Below are 17,460 nucleotides of genomic sequence, written 5' to 3'. Positions count from 1 at the left end.
ATCATGTTAATTATACCTTTTCACAATATTAGTAAAGAAATAATAAGTTTAAAAATATAACAAGAGTATAAGGATTATAAATGCTTTAAATGACTTTATCTTTATTGGAAAAAGAACAAAATACATGGAATATACGTTCTATACAGGGTTTTAAAGATAAATAGTCCCTGATATCTAATTTTATCATTATAAACATGAATAATGCATAATTAGACAAGAAAAGTGCACTGTACAAAGCTCACTCTGCTTGACTTTTACTTGTATTGTGCTTCAATTGTGTATAACATATTTAATAGCAATATAGATTATCATCCTTTAATAATAATATTAATGTTATTATTATCTGCATCATACTCTTCAATATTATTACTATTGATATTAATGTTATTACTTGTATTACATATCGTTTGTAAATATATTAGCACACCTTATTCACAAAAAATAATATTCAATTTGTCAAATAAATGAAAAAGAACAGCTGGTTTCAAATGCTATTTCCAAGAATTATAACCAAATTTGATAGCACATAATTTTTCTTCAGATTTGTCGATGTCAACAGTGTACGTAATATATACAACGATTGACAATACTAAACTATTAGTAAAATTGTTATACATTTTTAATTGGCGAGTGCTTGATTTAGGGCAAAGTACACTGTCCCTTCATTCTTAATAGATTGAAAAACTTATACAGGTCCAACTTCTTCTGGATCATAGTTTTTTACTCTTTTATTGTATGCAATAATTTCCTAAATAATTAAAAGTTCAAACATTTGTTAAAATTACATTTTAATATTAATAAAAATATTGAATAAGTTATTTACTCTTTCGTATCTGGCTCTATCCTCTTCTGCTATTGCCATATATTTTGATTTAGTTTGAAGATCTGTACTCATCCATAATTTACCCAACTCTTTTGCAATATCACCAACTCCCATTTCTGGATGTAATTCTCTCATTTTTCCACGTAATTCTTGACAAAAATAGAAAAAGGCAGACCTAAAACGACACTTGTAAACAATACATCAAACATTAATCAACATTGTAAACACATACAGTGCCCTTTTAGGTGCATCTTTGTCTCTATATCGTTTTGTTCCTCTACGTGTTGGTCTCTCTGTTTCTTCATGGCCTGTGTAATGTCTATCGTAATAATACATTTTTTTATTGCAATGTGCTCCATCTTCAAGGTGAACAATCTAAAAATACAATGTAATTCCATTAACACATGTATTTATATTCTTATTACATAAATTACTACTCATTTTATATACTTACCTCGTTTTTCACTGGGACTGCATTGATTATAAAATTCTTACTTTGAGTATTTGACCACTTTGCTTGATTGTTTGAAACACTGGACACATTTCCAGGTTTCATCACAGGTTCACCACATTCTAACAAATTAAACAAATAAACATATAAAAAGTCATAATTTAATTGTAAGTTTCTTGATGAATATTATATTTTTGTATCATTTTATTTATTTATAACAAAATTTTATTTAAATCTACATTTTATATAAATATAATATACTTTTACCTGGTGTCATATTTGTCTGACCAACAATCATTGTGTCTCTCATTCCAGAATTCAAAGAATTATCACCCGTTTTTGCAAGATAAACATTTTTTCTGTCATTTGATTCCATAACTGTATCAAATTCTTTATAATGTTTCAATCAAGAAATGAATGATTTATCCAAAACCACAGTAATCTAATGTGAATATACAATAAAGAAAATAACACTTTCTTTATATTTTATTGATTTGTTATTTTTAATCATTATGAAATAAAATTTGATAAAGAAATATGTAAAATATGAAATAGTAAATCAAAGTTTTAAATATATTATCTATAGTACAATTTATAAATCAAATATCTTTTTTATTTGCATAAAAATAAGATGCAAATAAAATATATAATCTTTATATCAACTTTTTATATTATGTAGGACTAAAACATTTAAATACTTTACAATAGTGATTAGATATTAAATATTACTTACCACAAATATAGTTTATAGTAAGTGTATAACAGATTGTTGTCATGTCCTTAATAAAACAGCATCATAGATGAATATTTCAAGTTCTGTAGAAATATAAAAATACACAAAATTGTTTAAAATATTATAAATTAAATTACATAATAATAATAAAACATAATATTCTCTCTTGCTTTCTAATAAATTAGTTACTGATAGAATAATGTTATATGGCAAGATTTTTTTAATTTGTTGCATTAATTATATGTTGCGCATAATTAATGTAAAATTTCGCAATTTGAAAAATTTTTCTTTATACAACTTTTATTGCCAAGAGAGCAAATTCAACTTTTATAAATATTGTAAATTATTATTTAAATATAAACAAATATAAACTACAGTTTACATAAATACAATTAGAATTTGTGATAAAAATTCTATTTAAATTATATAAACATCGAACTTTTTCATTGTGATATAAACCGAAAAATGATTTACATACATGCATATATATATATATATATATATATATATATATATACATACATACATACATATATACATACATATATATATATCAAATACCTTGTAGAGAAATGAAATATTTTCAAATATGAGATGAATAAATATATGATTATCAAAAAATAACTGAGAAAATAATAAAATACTCAAATATATCAAAAATATATAAGTAACGAAAGAGGCGAATGTAACAGATATTTACCTACAGATGACGTACAAAGGCAATCGCTACTACAACAACACAATATAAAAGCTATCTTACGACGATACACAACTTGAAAGAATGAAAAAGTGGCAAACGGAATATAGCTAGATACGCGATGTAGATGGTAATCAGACTTACCGATAATAACTGAAAGTAAACTTTACAAAAGGGCTCGGAAAAGGTAATTATGGGCAACGCGAAATGTAACTTATTAAGCATCCATTCCACAGATCGGCCCTATCTATACGTATCTATCCGTACATATCACGCGTACCGTGATCAGCATTATATGCGAAACGGGTATGATATCTAAATACAACTTTTACCAAACACACAGATTGAAATTTCTTGAAATTCGGGATATTCACGAATACAATATTCGCCAGTTATTGAACCATAGAATTCAGATTATTGACGACAAGACTCAACGTTAAAAACAGATCGTATAAACCAAGCTGATTGAAGCAGATATGACCGGGCATGGCCACTTGTGTGGTGTACATATACATATATAATACGCGCGAGCGCGTGCACTAATACATAAACTTTTTAATACTATTTATTTTTACAAGACTTTAAACCTATTACCTTATTGTTAAACGTTTCGTTGTTCTATTTCGGTTTCTATCTCTAAAATCATGTTACAGTTTCAAAGGAATTGAGAACAGCAATTCTTTAATAAAGGAAATATTAAGGGAAGTTCATACGTTGGACGATGATGTCAAATGTCATCAATACATATATTTTTTGACAATATCGATTGGAATAAAATATGTACGGGAACAAAAATTAACTTAATGTATACTTTTTCTATGTCGTTCTTAAATATTATAAAACGTCATTCGCACGATTAAACATTGGTTTAATTCTCGTTTAGAAAAATGTGCAAACTATATAAAATAAGATAAGTGTTGATAATTACATTCAATTTTTAAATATGTTTATAATAGATAGATATTTTCTATATATAAACATTTTAAAAATGAAGTATACTTTCTATAATTAATTTAAAAAAATCTGTCACATGTAAATGAGTTTAATGTTTAGAGAAATTGGAATATAACTAACTTTTTAAAGTTCATTTTTAATATCTTTCACGACTTAATAATGACATAACTTAATATCAAGAAGCTTTTCAAAATTATCCTGTTATCATAATCTTGGTTCTAGAGTAACTACCTCGAAAATAGAATATCGAAATGTATGGATGTTATCATATAAAGTATCGATAGTAAAAAGTAGTTCAGGATAGTATTTAAAAATATTTACTTATTTTTTATTTGCAACTATTAATGGAAGAAAAATTAATTTATATTATACGCACATTAATTAGTCATAAATATAGTTTGACGATGATAAGATAGCAAAATATAAAACTTATATGATAAATATGTAATATCGTTGATTTAAGGTTATATTTTTGTTCAACATTTTACACGTGTTTGATGGGTAAATAAATATTTTAAATCATGAAGGAAGTTTTGCTAACGAATTGTGAAAAGAACTTTATAAATAAATCAGTGGAACAAGGCACAGTATGTATTTTTTAATATCTTATTGTATGTAAAAGTTTAAAATTGGTTAAAATGTGTTTTAGCGATTGGATGGCAGATGTTTATTTGAAGCACGACCTGCTAAAATTTATTTTGCATCCAATTGGGGTAGTTGTATGGTTTTGCTTGGTCAAACTAGGTAAGAACAAACTCATTAATGTAATATTTACTTAAAAGTATTATAGATAATATTAATATAATTTATTTCTTTAAATGTAACAAATAAGAATATTTTTATATTTGTTATTATCAATAAATATTAGATACTTATAAACTTATGTATTTAATTTATATATAAGATGTTTTATGATATTATAAAGTAATAATTTTATTATAGAGTTATAGCACAAGTAACATGTGATATTCAGCAACCTAAGACTTCTCGTCCTAATGAAGGGATGCTACATATAAATGTTGAACTTAATCCAATGGCTGCACAGCATTTTGATGGTGGTAGACAATCTGAGATTTCAATATTGATTAGCAGACAACTTGAAAAATGTTATCAAGATTCCAAATGTATAGATTTAGAATCTTTATGTATCATAGCTGATAAACAAGTAAGGAATATTGTCTTAAACACTTTGAACTTTTAATTACCTGAAATTAATCAAGATGTTAGGAGTAATTGTAACAGGATATATAAGAGTTAACAGTTATATAACAAATTCTATACATACTTGCATAAAATATTATTTTAATTATGTTTTATATTTGGATATTAATATGACATGAGATATTTTTTAATTAATATAGGTGTGGAATTTAAGGGTTGATGTTAACGTTATTAATCACGATGGAAATTTAATCGATTGTGCTTCCATTGCAACATTAGCTGCTCTCTCACATTTTCATAGGCCTGATGTAACTTCAAATGGTGAAGATATTATAGTTCATCCATTTTCTGAAAAAGACCCTTTACCTTTAACATTATATCATTATCCAGTGTGTGTCTCTTTTATAACATTTGAAAGGTTAATTACTTAAATTGTGTAATTATTTTAAATAACCCGTTACAAGTAATCAAATTTGTTATAAAATTATATCTTCTTAGTGGAAGTACAGTTATGGATCCAACATATTTAGAAGAAAGAGTTGGTGTAGCTCAACTTACTCTTGGTATTAATTCATATAGAGAACTTTGTAGTTTGCATTTTAATTATTTGACAAAAACTATGACTGTTGAAGACGTGATATCAGCAGTTTCTAATTATGCAGCAAATTATGCTGTTCAATTAGTGCAACAAATAAAAGAAGCAGTAAATTATGATGTAGAAACAAGGTAAAACTTTCATTTTTTAAGTTATTTTATCTCTTTTATTTCTCATATTAGATTATTTTCATTTTATAAGTATATGTTTAGGTACAAGAAAGATAATCGTAATGTAAATCGTTTTAAAGAGTGCATAATGACAAAGAAGTTGACAACTATGAATAGTGAATGTATCAGTATTAAACTGCGTAAATGGGGTGAGATAGAAAAAATAGAATCTAATGGTAAATAATTCATTGATCATAACCATATAGTGTGAAAGCAATGATACTAAATAACCATCTATCACAGCCTTACATACATTTGTATTTACTTCTGTTTTTAAGTTGACATAGAGAAAGAGAAAGAAGATGAAAATTGTACGATTATAAAGCCTGGAGAAGGTTCTGCTGAGTTAATATCAAATACAGTAAATATCTATTCACTTAAAAGGTTACATTACAATTTAATATGGCTAATGTAATCAACATTTTAAAATTATTTTCATAGAGTATGTCATTTGGCGAAGGTGGACCTAATACATGGAATTCATCAGAATCCTCAGAAGAAGAAATAAACGATGTTGAAATTACTGCGGAGATAAAGAAAGAAGAAAATAAAATAGAAGATATAGGTATTCTATATAATTCATTTCTGGATGTATAACATTTTTGACAAATGATTTATAAATAATTAATCGAGCAATTATTAATTGTTTTAGAATTAAGTGGAGACAGTGAAGAAGAAACTATCGAAATGTTAGAAATAAAGGATTTAATGTAATGATTGAATAAATAACAAATCAAAATTATATAAAAATATAATTTAATCATTATTTTATCTACTTATTATTAAATAGTATATTTTTCAAATGACAAAGAAAATAAAAATGAATGGTATAAATAAGCAACATTTTATTATGTATTGTTATATTTCTAATATATATATATTTTATACATAGCTCTTATAAAATACCTATGCCTATTAACAAGTAAAAATCCATACATATATTTTTGATCTTACTAATAAAATGTTATTACAGTAACAAAACTCATGAAATGAGGCCTAGGCTATGTTGTATCATTACTTAAACCATTCTTTTGATCCAATTTGTTGGCATTGGTTTTTACTGTGTAAATGAAAAAGCTTAATGCTTCTTTTTCAATTACAGGGATGGTCTTAAAATGCTTCATAAGAGTCTGGAAGGAAATAATATACTTCATTATAAATATTTTATATAAATTATTACAAGTACAATGAGTAGACATTCTCAAAAATAAAATAATTTTTGTTTAAAATATATATTTTTATTTAATACATACATCAGCTAATTGAGCTTTATTTAAACCTGGACGTGTAGAAACTTTATAATGCCTTTTATATCGCCTCAGTGTACCGACTTGTAATTGGAAAAGATCAACTTCAGGAAGATCATTATCTGTTTCACCCGAATCTTCTTCTGAATCCTTGCGTCTACGTTGCTGTTGTTGCTTAGATCTTGCACATTGTATTACTTGCTTATGATAATCACAAATATATATATGACGTGCCTAATGATAGACAAGATATATAATGACATGATACTATCACTTAATCAGTTATAACTACTTTTGATATTTAAAAATTTTTCTTTAAATGAACTATTTATAAAAGATTACAAAAGATTAAAAAAATATTAATAAAATATAAGTACAAGATATAGTATTTATAAAAATACTGAGAATACTATTTTTTTTACTTTTTAAATTGTATATATGACTTAGGTTGCACATATTATTAGCACTTAAGAAAATTAATAGTAATATAGATGAATCATAACATTTAATTATATAAATTTACTCCCAAGACTTGTACCAGCATGACATTGTGACATACTCAATAACTTTAATTTTTCATAAAGAATCTTAAAAATAAAACTAAAATAATGCTATTTTACAAAAATAATGACTAAATCTTTCATGAATAACACATAACATTCAAAATCACAGAAAAGAAATCTTAAAATAAACTTAAAAGAAAATGACAAGTATATGTATTGTAACATAATTTATAGTCATTAATCTTACCACTGGATCAAGATTAAGTTTTAATCGTCGTTGAGTTACAGTTTTTTGAATACGTTTGCTATAAGAAGCGTTGCCAGCTGGCCGAGTGCATCGTTCACCCTCATCTACAAGGCAACAAATCTGATCAGCAGCTCCTCTGGAATCTTCTTCACCGGTACTGAATCCATTCATTTTTTTTTATTTTTAACATCAACTAAATCAGTATGAAGAGTATTTAGAACTTTAACAACCTCGAGATTTTTTGGTGTACGTGTTTTGCGTCAAAAAACGGCGTGTCTGAGAGTAAAATATACTCGGCGATACCTATTTTTCACAGTCATAATTTCCCGTTCAATTTCATTTGTTATCGATAACTTTTCAAAGAAAATTATTCTTCAGTTGCCGGTGTAAAAAGAATTTTATTTAATGTAAAGATTCAAGCTCACAAATCGATAATTTAAATAGTAGAGTTTGCGTATTACGAAGACATCAATGTTAAACGATGTCGTATAATGTTTCACTTTCTTTCCCTCAAACAATTTAACATACGAATTATTTATACGTATCTGTTACTGCAAATGCTTTGAAAATTTTGTTAGAAGACAAACACTTGACACCACTATTTCCTCGCAATACGTCTATGTTTCTATGGAATTCTTTAAAATCCTATGTTACAGCACTTCACCGCGTTTTATTATTTACACATCCACATTGATTCATATGATACTACGTGAACTGAAGATACATATGTGTATGCATGTAAAATGTAAATATATAAATGGATATACATATACATGAACGACATGGTTAGCTTTAAGAAATTCCTATACAGCAAAAATCAGTTCTACCAACTATAAATTTTGTCATTGACTCAAAATGAACAACTTTTAATTAATCGTATACATGTATATGTTTCATAATCCATATAGTATTTTATCAATATTTTATATTTTGCGTTGTTATTATTATTTCCTTTTTGTTTTGTATTCATTTAGCTTTTCTATCAAATTCATATTTACTAAAAATATTTCCCAAAATAAATCATACGTTTATAGTCTATGGGATAAGAAGAAAAGATAAAGATAACAAAAAGCAATATCTAACAAAAAAAATTATAAAGTTTTTGATTTGGAAAACTAGTTTCTTTTCTTTCACATGTTGCATGTTTATTATATATATATATATATATATATATATATATATATGCATGTATATATGAATAAAGCTAATAAATATATCTATTATAAGAGATTCTCTCTGCTATTATACATATATGATTTATTTCATATTCACAATATAAAACATATTTTGTGAACAAGTTAATATATTTTTTGAAAAATCATAATTGTTATAGAAAAGATATCAGTAGAATTTATATATATACTAAAATATAAATTAAATGTAGTGTATAACTTCTAACTCTTTTATATAATTTTATATTTTAAATTCGTAGTTTAACATACATATTTGCAAAAATTTATTATAGTATTTCAATTCTCTCTTTACTGTAAATTCGTAAATGTATTATGGTTAATAAAAACGGATTTATAAACATTATATTTCATATAATACTAATAAGTATAATATATGCAATACAAATTTTTATAAATAGCTATTTATTCATAATAAAAACTGTGTGCAATTATTTTTTTATGTTAAAGATTATTACATATATGTATTTCAGAATATTTAATAAAACAACTATATCATTTACTTTTATTACTTAAACATATTTATCTCCATAGTACAAAATAATTCATTAAATTAGAAAAAGATATTATATATATGTATATACATATACACAACACACATATATATGTATATCTATATATGCATGAATACTTTATGCATCATGTTGGCGGTACTGTAATTTGCGCCTTAACATTTAGCTTTCGGAATCTAGCGCCATCTACAATAATAATAAATTCTAACCTTAATGATTTAAACTATTTATTTATCTAAAGATATTATTATTCTAGACAAACATAACAAATACGTTTTATTATTAAAAATACGTTTATTCAGTAGGGTAGAAAACGATATTGTTTACTGTGAAGCGAATGATATCGTGTAAGCAGTTTTCCATGCATGATTTTTCGCGCCCTTTCTACCAGCAGACATTTTATTGGGGGGGCAAAAAGAAACGCTTCAAAACATAAAAGGTTGATGCTGATTGGCTTACTTTTTGCGGCTTATCTGAAATAAGCCAATAGTAATACAGATTTTCCCCATACACTTTCATATGCCGCACAAGTGGCGTGGGGTCGCGATATTCGAAGCTGAGAATCCTTTTAGCTGTAGAGGACCGTTCAGGTAAGAAAAATCCAAATATTTTTCTTTTTGAGTGTTGACAGATTTTGGCGACCAACAATTGATCAATAGGCTATCATCATAGTATGATAAGCGTAATACGAGCTATTATTTAGTGAAGTGCTACTGTGCTGCGTACTGTGCATATACCTTTTATTTCTACACAGCCGTCATAGCAAATGGCTGCCCAGAGATGTGTTTAGCAGGAAGGTTCTCGTATACTTTGTTATCATTATGTATAAATACGTGAAGGAATTTCGTGTGACAGTTTTCACTGTCGTGAAAACGTAGATATTCTAGATTCATAATGTAAAATGTCGGCGTGGCCTGTGTCACGAGTGTTTCGTCATAAATCATCCGTCAAGGCTATAGCCCGCGTACGATCAGTCTCTGTTTGGCTACTTGCGCCATGCATTGGCATATATGGGATCTTGTACTATAGTACTCGTCATAGTTTTATAACGATTAATTTCCCGTTTAATCCTTAAATTATGGCGGCGAGCACGATGTAATTGGAAAATGTGTAAAAAATGAGAGGGACTTTTAGTCATTAGTTTGTTATCCATAACGTGGTTTATAATATATTATATTGCTTTTGATTTCCCGCTCACATTCAATTCTCTAGTCTATTAAAATTATATGTACATGATCGACAATGGCATATTTACGTCCTATTTTATTCACTTTTATAGAATAATATGAATGTTGTTGTTAACGAAAATCATTTTTACGATTTGTGTTAAACGTATCAATAAATAGTAAAACGAGAAAAAACGAGCGTTATGCACAGTATGTTTACACGTAAGCGTCTCTTAAGCGTCTGTTTTTGCTGTCTGCGCCATATCATCAACGAAACGTACTATACAAGGCGCCAAAATAATTTTTACTTTCTTTCTTCGGCTGTTATTGCATTTCTATATTATAGCATATAATATTTTTGGTCAGTTCCTAAAATTTGTCGACGTTATTTTTCTTTTATATGTCTAATATAAATAAAACACCAGATCATTTTATATTGAAATATGTGGTTGATTATATATAAAATGGTGGGAATATAATCAATGTACGGAAGACATGTTTGCAATACGCAAACGTCACTGTACTTGTTGTGTGTGCGTAATATGAGCTTACATGTAGTCCGGTAGAGATGTATACGTGATATTATACTTATTCGTCTCTTTTGCTTATACTCATAACACGTTATCAAATCACAACTTTTTTTTCTTAAAGATATATATTTTTTACATGTATTAATATGTGCTCTTGGATACTACAATTATTGTTTATTGGATTGGAATGTCTGGAATTTCTACAATAACAATATTACTAATTCTTCAATACTATATGTCATATCTATATTTACACACCTGATAGAAAATTATCAATGACTCACCTATTTATATAAAAATAATTTTTAAATTTCTATTAGATATTAAATTTTTTATTTTTAATTGTATTTATTTGATTCGTTAAAACCAATATAAATATTTTGCATCTAATTTATATACAAAATTTTCAAATTATGAAGTGTTTAAATTGTAAGAAAAAGTTTATTTTAAGTACATTTTTTAAACATTTTCTTAATATATGATACAACCATTCTGACTTTTTTTTATCAAAGTTCTAATATGAAATGCATTGATAATTTCATCGGACTATAATCGTTCTCTCTGTACTCCAAACGATGAACCGGAGATAAGATTTTGATTTATAAATCGTGCCTGTTTAGTACACAAAATATTTTCGATGCTGTTTGATATTAAATTAGTGAACTATTTTATAGCTTTAATTTGAACATCTTCTTTCTCTTTTAAATCATTTTGTGCAATAATTACTGTATGTATATTACTACCATATTCAAAAACATAAAATAAGATCTAAAATACTATACTGAATATTCAATTAATTGCAATTTTTTGCATATTTTTGAAATTAATGTTACACTACCCAAAAAACGCGATAAATTTGCTTATACAAAATGCACCTGACACATAGCATGTAATGTTATGAAATCAGGAGTAAACCAGTTATTCGATTTTATGTATATTCGACGTAGTCATATTATACGTAGATACTGTGGACAGTATAATATTACCACCATCCACATAAATCATCATCTTTTATAATACGGATACATTTATTATTGAGCCAGTATTAAAGAATACTAATGGATCAATGTCGGGACAATGTGAAAACTAATTATGAGTAGATTATACTGTGTACTATGTTCTCAATATAGCTCGTATTTATTCGTATTACAAAAAGGTATTGGGCATTAATTTTTCCATATAGTCTTTAGTCATTTGCTTAAAAAGATATCAAGAAAAAACGAAAAGAATAAACTAAACATGTTAGTGCACATAATTTTATGAGTTACTAATTAACAGAAATGTAAAAGAAAAAACATAACTTGCATTCCTGATAACAATTTTTTATCTGTATTGCTTACAAAAAAAGAATTTATATGCATATAAAAATGAAATATGTGCGCGAAGTTGAGAAAGTTTCAATATTATAATTCAACATAATATAAGCTACAACCACGAAAAGTAATTGAATATTTCAGTAATTGATACAAATATGTATATATATATATATATATATGTATGTATATATTGATATAAATTAATAATAATTTATTAATGTCATTAATTTATATTATTAATAATTTTTTTAATAAACAAATATATATACATATATGTATATATAGACAGTATGTTTCTAGACATAGTAAAAAATAATTCACAAAATTGTTTTTTAGGAATTAAGAATAAGTTCAAAATATATTTTGATTGATCTTCAGAGTTCAGAATTTTCCATAACGTTCTTCAGTAGTTATTTAATATTATATAATTCGTTTATTTATTAATTATGATGTTGCTACAATTACATTTCTGATAAATGACGTTAGAGAATTATCTTATATCATTTTTTTAAAATGGATAGTGTTTTTAGATCAAATTAGATAGTATAAACAAAAATGCATTATTCAGTTTATTTTTAGGATTCTATTATGAAATAAGAAATAGTGAAAATTATTAGTTTACTATATATGACAGTTTGATTTTATATATTTAATTTTATCGTTGTTATTCTATTATTTTCTTATACTTATACGATGTCTGTGTGATATAAAGTATTACTCCGCGACAGGGTATCTCTACATGTTACGTGTATTAATAATCGATTATCGAGTATCAACATTTAACCAATGTTTATATGCTATAAAACTTCTGTGTGGCTGCTATTTATACCCTGCTTACGTGGTTAAAGTTATATAAATTTTACATAAAATTTTGTGCAAAACAAAGTGTTATCAAATTAAACAGTTATGTTATATGTTGTATGAGAGTAAAAATAAAAACAAAGTATAAACATTAAAGAATTTACATGACCAGTAAGGTAATAGCATGATTTTGAATTTAAAAATAGATTTTAGAGGAGTAGTAATAGCAGTTGGACATAGAGCTTTGGACTAATTTATTTAATTATTTATTCTATTATATTATTAATTATTATTTGTTATTTTATATTATTATTTTATAGTATTTTATTTAAATTATTTATTTAATTATATCGAATAAAAAACTTAATTTACGAGAGCGTTGTAGATGAAATATTGTTATCTTTTGTTTTCCGTTTACATTTATGTAGGTGTATTTTAATAATATGTGGTATTTATTTCAAAAACTTACTAAATACAACATTCATGATTATGTACATCTCACTTTACAATTAGAAATTTTACTTATAGAATATTTATAGTCTTGCATTTTTCGGAAAGGCAGATAATTTTTCTTGTTTGGAAGAATCGAAGATATTCGAGTCTAGTCAATTGTATAAAAATGTTCTAAACAGATAAGAAACTTTTATTCTACATGCATTCTTATGACGTCAAATAAATCTCTATCTTGAAAAGGTTAATCCTTTCATTTGAATAGGAGCATCTTATATAAAAACTAGTAAAACATAATTTTCAGTTCCTAGATATGAACATTTAAAACAATTCTATATACTACAATCAGAAACTATAACATGTTTTGTTTATTTGTGTAATGTTCAAGAACAAATATTTAGAACAAATAAAAATATAGGGAAGGTTCATTTTATTATTTCTTTTTTTAACGAGTCGATAAATTTTACGTACTTCATGTCAATAAATTTTGCTGTTTCGAAACACACTATCTTTGCTACATCGTAATTATTATACTGCTATAAGACATACTTTCATATTCTCGTGGACCATTGACCCACATAAGAGTTCCTGATACTTCCTAATTGATGGTGTACATCTGTTCGAAGATTGTAGTTTTAAAGTAACTTAATATTTTAACCGTTCCGGAGCATTATCATTCTGCAGTAAAAAATTTTTAACAGAAAAATCAATTATTCGCTGATAATATTTTATATATTTTCATAGTCGCTTGTATTTAAAAATATTTCTAATGAAACCACTTACAACATCAATAACTTGAATTATATATAATTCACTATTTAATTTCCTAATATAGAGAAGAGTAGTTGCGTTATAGAAATAGTTGACACAATAATTTAGAATTATACAATTGATTATTACATTATATAGAGTATGTTTCACAGAAATATGAATAATAAAATTCTAATAATAAGGATGCTGTTGATTTGTTAATTTTGAAAGAAAATTATTTATTTCCAGAGAAGAATTTTCTATCGAAGTTATATTTATTTTGGAACAAATACTATACATAGGAATATGTAAATATTTGTTTACAGTTTCTTTTTTTACACCGATTTCACGTTTTTCTGGTTACCTGCTTGACCAGTTTTTATTTAGGCAATTCCAATGTATTATCGAAGTCAGGTATGCGAAGTTAGAAAAATTTTACGGTAATTGCTAGAACTAATTGAACCCTACCTTTATGTCGTCAAAACGTTTACCTGAGGATGAACAGCATTGAAATAAACTTTCTCCTATAATTATCTATACCCAAAAATATTTACAAATTTTAAAGTATTAAATTTTGAAGTAATTGCATTAATATTTATTCACAGAAAACGTACATTTCACTCTACTTATAAATCAAACCAAGTTAAAATAAAAATTATTATAGTCAGAACTAAATATACTGAAATATTATTTTAAATAATGCTTCACAGAATTTTACTTACAACAGTTTTACTTAAGTAATTTGGAATTAAATACAGATATCTTTAATTCGTATATTATATTTTTCAATCGTTTTCCTTATTAAATTAATGATATACTTCCTTATTAATATTGAAATATTTTAGATTTTCCAATAATAGTTTTATATTTACAAAGATCTTATTTTGATTAGTAGTATTTCATATTCATATGAATACGTATGATAACAATGTTGAATATGTACTGATTAAAATCGTAGCAAGAAAAATTATACTTGTGTAATACGATATATTGATATACTGCAGTCGTTGAGTATGATTTGATTAAAAACTTAATATATACGATACATACAATTTCGAATAACATGATTTCTGAAAATTGTTGCATTTATAGGTATTATTACGAATACAATCGAAATTTATAATAATGATTAACATTTAAAAATTATGTGAACTATGTGCAATGATATTTTTTAGAAATTATGGAAAATTATTATATAACTTATTAAGAATTATGCCAAATATAAAATTGTATACGTTATCCCACAATATATAGGATATTTAAATTGAACTCGACTATTAAAAGTTACTCTTAAATCGTTTGTTGTATAGGAAAATGTTTCACATAAAAATTGAAAGAAATATGATTTGATATTATATACACAGTTCTTTTATACGTGAATGTGCAGAGGATATATGTTTGGAAATATAGGATTTTTTAATATATTAGTCGATGCAACTCATAATTTCTTATAAACAGATATTGAACTATTTGTACTAAATATCTATTAGTTCAAGAGATATAATTTTACTTCAATATTGCGATATGGTATTCAATTTCGAAAAAGACTTCAGATAACACGTAATCAATGAATATAATTAAATTTAAACTAATTATTGATTGGATAATGTCGATATATTGAAGTTCCACCGAGATTACTAGAATAAATATTTTTTTGACACTATCAGATTTTTTATAAAGTTGTTTGAGAAACGAAGGTCGTAAGAAACAATAAATATATACTACTTTTAACGACTTGAAACAGATTTTTCCGACAGATCAACAGATTTTTAAAGAAGTACTAAACATTCATTTTAAAGGTCAATAAATCTCTGAATTCAAGTTAAAAATCGTACTTCTGAATATTAACTTTAAGAAAGTAAACGTTGTACTATGAGGATCACTTCACAGGATTGAAATAAAAATATCAGCTGAAATAATTATTTTTAAATATAAGTAGCTTAATCTTTTTTAGAGGAAATGGCAAGATACATAGATTGGATTAGATACATGAATTAATAGATTAAAGAATATTTACATGATTCTATTCCAATTAAACTTTGTTCTTTAATGTCCTTTAATGTTCTTTAATGTTCTTTAATATGTTTATTTACAAAAATACTAATAACACCAAGTTATTTCCGAAACCATTTAATTTTTGTTTAAAATATTTTTTTTATATATAATACACAACTTCATGAATAATTTGAAGTGGTTGAGTTAGGTGACGACTCATCCTATATAATATACGATACAACGTCAATATTTACACATTCTAAATATTTATTTCTGAATCTTTTATATGAATCATAAATCAAATTGATATAACATATAAAATTCGCTGTAAAAATCTCTTAACCTATTATTTAAGCTTTTTTATCTATATTTCATTGTATTTCATTTCTTATATTAAGTATGTTTATATTCAGTGGTTATTAACTTCTATTCTTTATTTACGGATTAAATTGTATTTATGACTTCTTCTAGGCTCGCGATTAGTAAACTCGTTATTAAATAGAAAATAACATTTTTTGTCTAAGAGTTTTGGGTAAAGAATATTTAAAAAATATTATTTCATTTGCTATATAAAAAGTTCATATTATATTATATATATTTTGAAATGTTCCATACTATCTAATGTTACGTGAATATCTTGAAGATAAACATCTAAAAGTATGAAATTAACTTCAGCTGAAGAGCATAACATAGTATTGTTGCATAACTATTTTGAAATGTTTTCTCTGTGTTGCCACCATCTATAAACCTTCGTGATTTAAAAAATATGTATATGTATAGCTTTTAAATTATTTAGATATTGTAGTCACGAAATACTGAGTAGATATTATAGAAAGCATATAATTGATAGTACTATTTTATAGAATTAATATTATATTTTTTTCACTTGTTAACTTTTAACTTTTAAAACTAACTTTAACTTTTTAAACAATTCTTTTTATAATTTATAACGTTAGGGATTTAGGTCCCTGCGTAAAAATATTCCACTTGAATTATAACGAAACGCAAGAGCAGTTTCAAATATAGGAATAATAAAATTGAAAGTGATCTTGCGTAATACTGACAGGCACGTTCAACGTTATATATGTACGTGTAGCTCGCAATTACCATTTATTCGATGTCAAGAAAAAACAGGAGAACGTTATACAGACATATGTGCATAAATTCGC

General features: G+C 25.5%; 3 protein-coding genes across 6 annotated transcripts; 1 reads left to right on the top strand and 2 right to left on the bottom strand.

The window, feature by feature from the left end:
* Positions 1 to 81: 81 nt before the first annotated feature.
* LOC126916751 (uncharacterized) lies at positions 82 to 3,412 on the bottom strand. 3 transcript variants are annotated; one of them, XM_050722853.1, is made up of 7 exons: positions 2,849 to 3,208; positions 2,008 to 2,090; positions 1,542 to 1,716; positions 1,278 to 1,396; positions 1,056 to 1,198; positions 824 to 998; positions 82 to 748 (listed from the first exon to the last, which is right to left on the bottom strand). In XM_050722853.1, the coding sequence occupies exons 3-7, from the start codon at positions 1,648 to 1,650 to the stop codon at positions 686 to 688; spliced, it is 609 nt and encodes a 202-aa protein (XP_050578810.1). In that variant the 5' UTR covers positions 1,651 to 1,716; positions 2,008 to 2,090; positions 2,849 to 3,208; the 3' UTR covers positions 82 to 685. The 3 variants fall into 3 exon arrangements, with proteins under 3 accessions (XP_050578810.1, XP_050578813.1, XP_050578811.1); XM_050722856.1 differs by lacking the exons at positions 1,542 to 1,716; positions 2,849 to 3,208 and adding an exon at positions 3,299 to 3,412; XM_050722854.1 differs by lacking the exon at positions 1,542 to 1,716 and having other exon boundaries at positions 2,849 to 3,210.
* Positions 3,413 to 3,752: 340 nt separating this feature from the next.
* LOC126916746 (exosome complex component RRP45) lies at positions 3,753 to 6,359 on the top strand. 2 transcript variants are annotated; one of them, XM_050722844.1, is made up of 10 exons: positions 3,753 to 3,911; positions 4,122 to 4,245; positions 4,308 to 4,402; positions 4,601 to 4,823; positions 5,020 to 5,237; positions 5,318 to 5,545; positions 5,627 to 5,760; positions 5,863 to 5,945; positions 6,026 to 6,149; positions 6,237 to 6,359. In XM_050722844.1, exons 2-10 carry the CDS (start codon positions 4,180 to 4,182, stop codon positions 6,296 to 6,298), a joined length of 1,233 nt encoding a protein of 410 aa, XP_050578801.1. In that variant the 5' UTR covers positions 3,753 to 3,911; positions 4,122 to 4,179; the 3' UTR covers positions 6,299 to 6,359. The 2 variants fall into 2 exon arrangements, with proteins under 2 accessions (XP_050578801.1, XP_050578800.1); XM_050722843.1 differs by having other exon boundaries at positions 3,759 to 4,245.
* Positions 6,360 to 6,414: 55 nt separating this feature from the next.
* Positions 6,415 to 8,363, bottom strand: LOC126916752 (histone deacetylase complex subunit SAP30 homolog). Its single transcript, XM_050722857.1, has 3 exons — positions 7,582 to 8,363; positions 6,838 to 7,065; positions 6,415 to 6,714 (listed from the first exon to the last, which is right to left on the bottom strand). Exons 1-3 carry the CDS (start codon positions 7,750 to 7,752, stop codon positions 6,586 to 6,588), a joined length of 528 nt encoding a protein of 175 aa, XP_050578814.1. The 5' UTR covers positions 7,753 to 8,363; the 3' UTR covers positions 6,415 to 6,585.
* Positions 8,364 to 17,460: the final 9,097 nt, after the last annotated feature.

Source organism: Bombus affinis, chromosome 5 (assembly GCF_024516045.1).
Source record: "Bombus affinis isolate iyBomAffi1 chromosome 5, iyBomAffi1.2, whole genome shotgun sequence".
Lineage (NCBI taxonomy): Eukaryota > Metazoa > Arthropoda > Insecta > Hymenoptera > Apidae > Bombus > Bombus affinis.
This window is presented reverse-complemented; position numbering and strand designations above follow the sequence as displayed.

What these genes read in the sequence shown, in the direction of transcription:
- LOC126916751 (XM_050722853.1), bottom strand. Translation starts at nt 1,650, where the DNA reads ATGGAATCAAATGACAGAAAAAATGTTTATCTTGCAAAAACGGGTGAT. An exon ending in TCAGACAAATATGACACCAG is followed by an intron (nt 1,397 to 1,541) that starts GTAAAAGTATAT and finishes TTAATTTGTTAG; the next exon opens with AATGTGGTGAACCTGTGATG. An exon ending in ATAGAGCCAGATACGAAAGA is followed by an intron (nt 749 to 823) that starts GTAAATAACTTA and finishes TTAATTATTTAG; the next exon opens with GAAATTATTGCATACAATAA.
- LOC126916746 (XM_050722844.1), top strand. Translation starts at nt 4,180, where the DNA reads ATGAAGGAAGTTTTGCTAACGAATTGTGAAAAGAACTTTATAAATAAA. An exon ending in AATCAGTGGAACAAGGCACA is followed by an intron (nt 4,246 to 4,307) that starts GTATGTATTTTT and finishes AATGTGTTTTAG; the next exon opens with CGATTGGATGGCAGATGTTT. An exon ending in GTATCATAGCTGATAAACAA is followed by an intron (nt 4,824 to 5,019) that starts GTAAGGAATATT and finishes TAATTAATATAG; the next exon opens with GTGTGGAATTTAAGGGTTGA.
- LOC126916752 (XM_050722857.1), bottom strand. Translation starts at nt 7,752, where the DNA reads ATGAATGGATTCAGTACCGGTGAAGAAGATTCCAGAGGAGCTGCTGAT. An exon ending in AACTTAATCTTGATCCAGTG is followed by an intron (nt 7,066 to 7,581) that starts GTAAGATTAATG and finishes GTCTATCATTAG; the next exon opens with GCACGTCATATATATATTTG. An exon ending in ATAAAGCTCAATTAGCTGAT is followed by an intron (nt 6,715 to 6,837) that starts GTATGTATTAAA and finishes ATTTCCTTCCAG; the next exon opens with ACTCTTATGAAGCATTTTAA.